Source organism: Kryptolebias marmoratus, linkage group LG2 (genome assembly GCF_001649575.2).
Source record: "Kryptolebias marmoratus isolate JLee-2015 linkage group LG2, ASM164957v2, whole genome shotgun sequence".
Classification (NCBI taxonomy): Eukaryota; Metazoa; Chordata; class Actinopteri; order Cyprinodontiformes; family Rivulidae; genus Kryptolebias; species Kryptolebias marmoratus.
In genome coordinates, this window is record NC_051431.1 from 30,856,998 (window position 1) to 30,864,188 (window position 7,191).

Below are 7,191 nucleotides of genomic sequence, written 5' to 3' on the forward strand. Positions count from 1 at the left end.
CCCGCCTGCCTGCCTGCCTGCCTGCCTGCCTGCCTGCCTGCCTCCAATGAGAGAGCTGAAAGTTGGATTCCTGACAGCAGTCACATGTCGAAGTGTCCCTGGGCAAGACACAGAACCCCTCACTACCTCCTATGTGCCCCATCAGTGTATGAATGGAGTTTAAAGCACTGATTAGACTCCATAGAATGATTTATTCAGATTAGTATAAGTACAGTCTTTTTGTTTATAGAGGTGTGGTGTATATAGTGCTTGTTGCCTGCTTCTTATGTGTTTTGTTTTAAAAAAAATTTATTTGAATGGGAGATCCAGTTGGTGCACAAAATTCACCCGGTCAAAAATCTTTGGCCTGTGCTGTCAGCAACAGGTACAAACCGGTGCAATACTTACACCACAGAGGCTTTGTGGTTGAAGAAACCTTACTGTTGTTTTCTTGCACAATTACTCTGCATGTACTGTTCTGCAAAGTTACATAAAAACAAAGGGCGGAAGAGCTCAACATATTTAGAAAAAGTCCTGTGGTCAAAGGTGATTTCTAGAACCTAGTGGAGAGATGTGATCTTTTGTGTTGCCTTTTGTTGCCCCATGTTTCTTCCAGTGTTGTCATATAACTCCGTCTGTCCCCGTTTTGCCTCTCCAGTATAAAGTTTGTGGTGGCTCAAGGGAAGGAAGGGATCATAGACTTCACACCCGGATCACAGCTGCTGGTGACCAAGGCTAAGAATGGACACTTGTCTGTGGTGAGTGGAGCTCTACAGACATTAACCAGATTTTTTATTATTATCTTGTTGTTCTAGCAGTAGTTTCTCAAAAAAAAAAAAAAAAAAAGAATACATATAATCTGACACTCACAGCCACTTTATTAGGTACACCTTGCTAGTACCGGGTTGGACCCCCTTTTGCCTTCAGAACTGCTTTAATCCTTCGTGGCAAAGATTCAACAAGGTACTGGAAACATTCCTCAGAGTCTGGTCCATATCAACATGATAGCATCACGCAGTTGCTGCAGATTTGTCAGCTGCACATCCGTGATGCAAATCTTCTATTCCACCACATCCCAAAGGTGCTCTATTGGATTGAGATCTGGTGACTGTGGAGGCCATTCGAGTACAGTGAACTTATTGTTGTGTTCAAGAAACCAGTCTGAGATGATTTGCGCTTTATGACATGGTGTGTTATCCTGCTAGAAGTACCCATCAGAGGATGGGTACACTGTGGTCATAAAGGGATGGACATGGTCAGCAACAATACTCGGGTAGGCTGTGGCATTGACATGGAAAATATCCCCATACCATTGCACCACAACCATCAGCCTAAACCGTTGATACAAGGCAGGATGGATCCATGCTTTCATGTTGTTGACGCCAAATTCTGACCCTACCATCCGAATGTTGCAGCAGAAATCGAGACTCATCAGACCAGGCAACGTTTTTCCAATCTTCTATTGTCCAATTTTGGTGAGCCTGTGCGAATTGTAGCCTCAGTTTCTTATTCTTAGCTGACAGGAGTGGCACCCGGTGTGGTCTTCTGCTGCTGCAGCCCATCCACCTCAAGGTTCGACATGTTGTGCGGTCAGAGATGCTGTTCTGCATGCCTTGGTTGTAACGAGTGGTTATTTGAGTTAATGTTGCCATTCTATCAGCTCAAACCAGTCTGGCCATTCTCCTCTGACCTCTGGCATCAACAACACATTTGCGCTCACAGAACTGCCGCTCACTGGATAGTTTCTCGTTTTCGGACCATTCTCTGTAAACCCTAGAGATTGTTGTGCGTGAAAATCCCAGTAGATCAACAGTTTCTGAAATACTCAGACCAGCCCGTCTGGCACCAACAACCATGCCACGTTCAAAGTCACTTAAATCACCTTTGTTTCATGAGCAGTTGGACAGGTGTACCTAATAAAGTGGCCGGTGAGTGTAAGTAAGTGTGTAAACTTTATTTATATGAAAGTTTTAAAACCTGTTACAAATACTTTATTTAAAATATAGAAAAATGGGTAAAAGCAGATAATAAACAAATAATCAATATAATAATAATGTAAAGATGTAAAGAAGGTGACCTAAACACAAAAATACTTTTAAACGAGGTGGGTTTTAGCTGGACAAACTATAATGGTCTTGGTTTATATAGAAATAGAGTTGACACAAAATGATGAATTACAGTGTAACTATCTGGAAAGGTAACAGAGGATGTTTCTAAGGTGCAAATAACTGGACTGAACTACAGACTTAACATATTTATCAAATAAAAGTTGGTGGTTTAGCAGAAAACAAATTCAAAGACATCCAGTTTTTTAATCTGAGCCAAGCAGCTACAGTATGTAGAACAGTAATGTTTGTAAAATTACCAGTAAATCTGTGTATCATCAGCAATGATAAAACACACAACTACATTTCTTAATCAAATGGTCCAGAAGGAGCATATAAAATAAATAAGACCCCACAGAGTGATCTCTGCCTTGCCTGGTGTCCTTCACGTTGGTTTTACAACCTCAACAATTGGTTGTTTGACTGAAACTATAATGCGGATTTATATCTGCTCACCCTATGATTGTTTTGAACATAAATTTGTAATATAAAATACTGGCATACAAAGTCATAGAAAGTTGTCAATATTTGTACTCAAATGGCCTGTTAACTCAGCTGACTAAAGACTGACTAAAGAATGGCAAGTCTGCTTTCTGCAGTATTAAAAAAGATAAAACTAGAAAATGAGCATTTTTCTGTGAAAATGCAGTATGAATGCTGAAATTTGTTGAAGAATGAATGGTTAAAGTTCAAACAAGTAGAATAGAAGCTAAAGGTTAAGATTAGCAAAACCATAGCTAAAAGGTAAAATTTGACACATCTTAGCTAAAAGCTAAATGGAGCAACAAATAATTTTTAAGGAAATTAGATTTTAATGTATTTCTATAGGAACGTTTTTGTAAGTAAAGTTAAAGGGGGTCTATTATGCTCGCTTGAACAAGTCAGGATAGGTCTGTGGGCTGTACAAAACATGTTCATTACATTTAATACACAAAATCCTTCTCAGATATTGAGATTTCACCCGATCAGTTCTGCCTGTTTTGGGCTCATTTCAGAATGAGCGGTTTTAGGGCAGCGTCACTATTATGCAAATAAGCTGCTGTTGGCCACGCCCCCCAACTCAGTGTCCTGTCTCAAAACGTAAAAACTCTCTGAAGGATGAAACACTGCGGCTCTGACGCACATTTATATCATTATTAATTCAAACTGTGAGGATTCTGCTTCGCTTCCACCTCTGCGCCACAATCTGCCCAGCTTGAGTGCGCTGCTGTGTGCCATGATGGAAAGTCGAGCAGCTGACATCAGCACAATAATTCAGCACACAGACTGTTTTTTTTACTGTAACCTTTTTCCTCACACTGTAGCTAATGTAGACTACCAATTTCAGTTTACTATAATTCCAACAGTAAATGTGCAGATATTGTGGGTAATGTAACGGGAGACACAGGACTCCTTCCTGAAATGATTTGCACAAACTACAACTTTCTTTGGCAATATGGCGGGGACATTGCCATCAAAAATAAAATGAAGGCAAGCAGCTCTGTTCTTCGTGACCGGGAGAACATGGATGGACACATGCTCTATAGTGCAGCCGACAACAGAACATTTTCCTTTTCCAGCAGACATGGTTCAGCTGTAAAACCAGCAGAACAAATGTGACGGTCTTCTTGTAATGAAGTGGGTGGAGCTCCACTTGGGTTGCTAGGTGAGGGGCTGGGCTTATCTTGAGGTTGCTAGGTAACAGGTAACAGGTATTGTGATGCAACAATCCCAAAGTTTTTGAAACAGGTCGTTTTGCAGAAACCAGAAAACATTTTATTATTGCCCAAAAACAGCTGGGTGTTTTGGTGTTCTTTTGCGCCTGGACTCTTTCTAGAAGCAGTAGATATCCAAATTAAACAACAAAAACATTCAAAAAGTGAATTTTGCAGAATAGGTCCCCTTTAAATAATTTCAAAAGCATAGAAGTCATAGCACACTTTTTCCAGTCGAGACAAACATTTTTATATATATAAAAGGCAAAAATAGGTCAAAGTATGCAGAAATAGCTTGATTACAAAAAAAAACTAAACAGGAAAACAACAGAGTAAATCCTGATGAGCACAGGCTGTAAGGTGTATGTAACATTTGACAAGATGCTTCTTTCTGATTTGATATTTTCTGCTACGGGAGCATGTGGTGCATCTGTCCTGCTGAGCTTTAACTTGATGTGTTTCTTCCAGACGGCTCCCAGACTGAACTCCAGATGATGGCCATCAAGAAGCCCTGACCTTCCCCATCCACCAATCACAAATGCAGACCACACTCTGCCTAAGCCAATCAGACGCCGGCTGGTCCCACACGACTGGCTTGTGCTTCCAATTAAAAACTAAATAAATATAAATCTAGCTAAACTAATGGAAATATTTATGTTTATATATAATATTTTTACAATTAATACTGTTCCTGTTTGAATATTCTGATTTTATACATGAGGCCAAAGAATAACAAATATTTGTGGTGTGTTTTTCTGGCACCATGCCTGCTTGTGTTTTATTCAGGAGCAAGAAAATAATGAGGGAGAAGTTGAAATCAAAGACAGCTTGTCACTTTACTCTTCTCCTGTTTGCTTTCTCTTTGTAACTAATAAACCTGATTGTTCTCCTGATATCACTTTCCTTATTGGGGCTGATGGTTGATTGTTAAAGCACGGGGACAGCATGTAGGACAGTTAATAATATCTTAAGTAAAGAGGTAGAGGACAGTGATGCATAAAATGGAGTTGTGATCAGCCTGTAGTTGGCAAAATCTGGATAAATGCTAAATTCATAACACCAGAGTTCTTGTTGCAGTGTTTCACTAAGGGGAGCTGAGCAGGTGTGGATCATGTAAACCCTGCACTAAGATGACCAAAGTAAGTGAGATGTGGCTCCACTACAGACAAAAGAAAGGTGAAAGGAAAGATGATTAACCACAGCTGTCTTTTACCTTGATGCCAGGTGCTGTGCCTCTTTTATTGTCTAATTTATTTGTAATGGAGCAAAAGCTATTCCTGGTAGATCTAAAAGGCTTGATGCTCAAAGTGAGAATGAGTGTAAATAATAATGGGTCACTGTTTGGACCTAAAGTTAAACCAGCTGTACCCCAGTCTTCTATGCACAACCAGACTGCCCTGGTGTCTTCATCTCTGCCCTGCTTTTGGTTCCTCCACCTTCTCCTGTCTTATTTAGCTCTCCAAGATACTGAACTGGTCTGGTTAATTGCAAACCCATGGAACTAAATTCTGATTCTATTCCAGGACTACGACCCACAGCGGTTTGACTTAGATTTAGCTAAAATGTTTCTCAAGATCAAAATCAGCAGTTTGAGGTGTTGTACATGTGTCCTTTTTAAGAGATGGGTTTGATGTTTTGAGTAATATATTGAAATTTATTGGTGCCTCGCTGAATAGAAGTTCCAGCCTGGAGATTAGCTTTAAAAATGATGGCTAGCTTAGCTGTCCTCAAAAGGCTTGTTACTTTAAAACATTGATTTAAAATTTTGGTAAGTAACCCTGAAACACTTGAAAGGATAGTCTGGTCATTTTTGAAGTGATGTTCTGTTAAATACTCCTCAGTAGTTAGTACCACATCAGTCACTGAGTTGGACAGGGCTGTCTTCCTCCAGACTAGGCTAATGGCTTGCCAGGCAAGGGCTCATTATTCAGCATTTTTCAGGCTTATAAAACACTCCTCAAAAAGGGCATACCAAAGTGAACAAATGCGACATTCGCTAATAATAAACCTCTTCTCTCTTTTTAGTTTGTTGCTGCTTTCGCAAATCTATGAGTTTGTGTATATGGCATCAGCATAAACAGTCTGTTCAGGACTCATACAAACATCGTTTTTAGAGAAAAAGTTGTTTTATAAGCCTGAAAAACAATTTAAAAAACGGGCACTCACTTGGCTGGCCATTAGCCTAGCCTGACTTCTGCCCTTTTCCCCATACTCTGTGCCTTTTGGCAATGTCATAACTATTAAGATGCTAATTATTGATAACTATTAGAACATCACTTGAAAAATGACCAGACTGTCCCTTTAATGTGCCTCCCTTGACAGAACATCCTTCTGGGTAAGTTTCAGGCCTCCAGTAAGACCAGTTCAGTAAAAACGTCACCATCTAACTCCAGTTAGGACCTCTTTAACACCAGAGATTGTTGAAGAAAATGTACTATGCATAACTTTCAGAGGAGCTTTTTTTAAAGAAATGTTTTTATGATTTAGTAATTTTTTTTCTCTGATTATGCTCAATAACAGAACTTTTCCTTTGAATGGTTCTGGTTCTGAGTGGCAGGACTGTTCTGGTGCACTTACTAGCCAAAGACCTTGTTGATTTTGTATGATTCGGTTTTAAATGATAATTATGACTGTTAGTGCTGAATGTTTTATTTTGGCGGTGGGAAATGTATGTGTATAGTTATTGTGTTATAACCAAGCTATTAAAGTTTAAAAAAAGAAAGAAAATGATGTCATATGAGGGGAATTTTAATGGAAAAAATATCATGTTTATGTGCCTTTTTAACAGTGACACAAGAACTGTGTGTTGAGAAATCTTTGTATACAAGCATTATTCCAGCCAAGTCTAATGTTAGTTTATTTACAGATACACTCCTGTTTTCAATCCTGACATACTTTATGTGCAAGACCAATGTATAATTATGCCAACACACTAAAAAGATGCCTATGATTTGAAGAAAGAAAAAGTTAATAAAAGCTGACAAGTGGTTGCTGAGTGACTTTCTTCTTTCATGTTCAGGATCTGACAAAGTTTGTTGAAGAACTTTCTGAAACGGATAGGACACTCGTTACCAAGGTTTGCTGGAACATCAAAAAGTAGTACCAACGAGGTGATCCGCACACCAAGCATAGCTCCCATTGAATAATTTTATTAGTAACTGGCCATGTTTGGGGCCACTGCCCTTGTGTAAACCACAAGACTTCAGGAACAACAGCACATGGGCATGCAGTCCCAAACTGGGTTGTACAGCAAAACAATGATGTTGGATACTACAGCAAGTCTACAACAGAATTAGTTAAAGTTTAAACAAAGACCTAGCATTGCTTGAAGGAATGCGTATCACCCGCCGCTTCTCATGCCAAAGCTCTAGTCTAAACTAAGACCATCTTATGATGAGAAACGACAAAGTTAC

At 39.4% G+C, this 7,191-nt stretch overlaps 1 protein-coding gene across 4 annotated transcripts in view; it reads left to right on the top strand.

Moving 5' to 3' along the window:
- Positions 1-6,767, top strand: part of LOC108246542 (unconventional myosin-Ic) — a 90,000-nt gene extending 83,233 nt beyond the window's left edge. For all 4 annotated transcript variants that reach the window (XM_025010078.2, XM_017434147.3, XM_017434146.3 and 1 more), the window contains exons 31-32: positions 638-737; positions 4,247-6,767. In XM_025010078.2, the coding sequence (XP_024865846.1) occupies positions 638-737; positions 4,247-4,273 (127 nt within the window). In that variant the 3' untranslated portion in view covers positions 4,274-6,767. The remainder of the gene's footprint in view (positions 1-637; positions 738-4,246) is intronic.
- Positions 6,768-7,191: the final 424 nt, after the last annotated feature.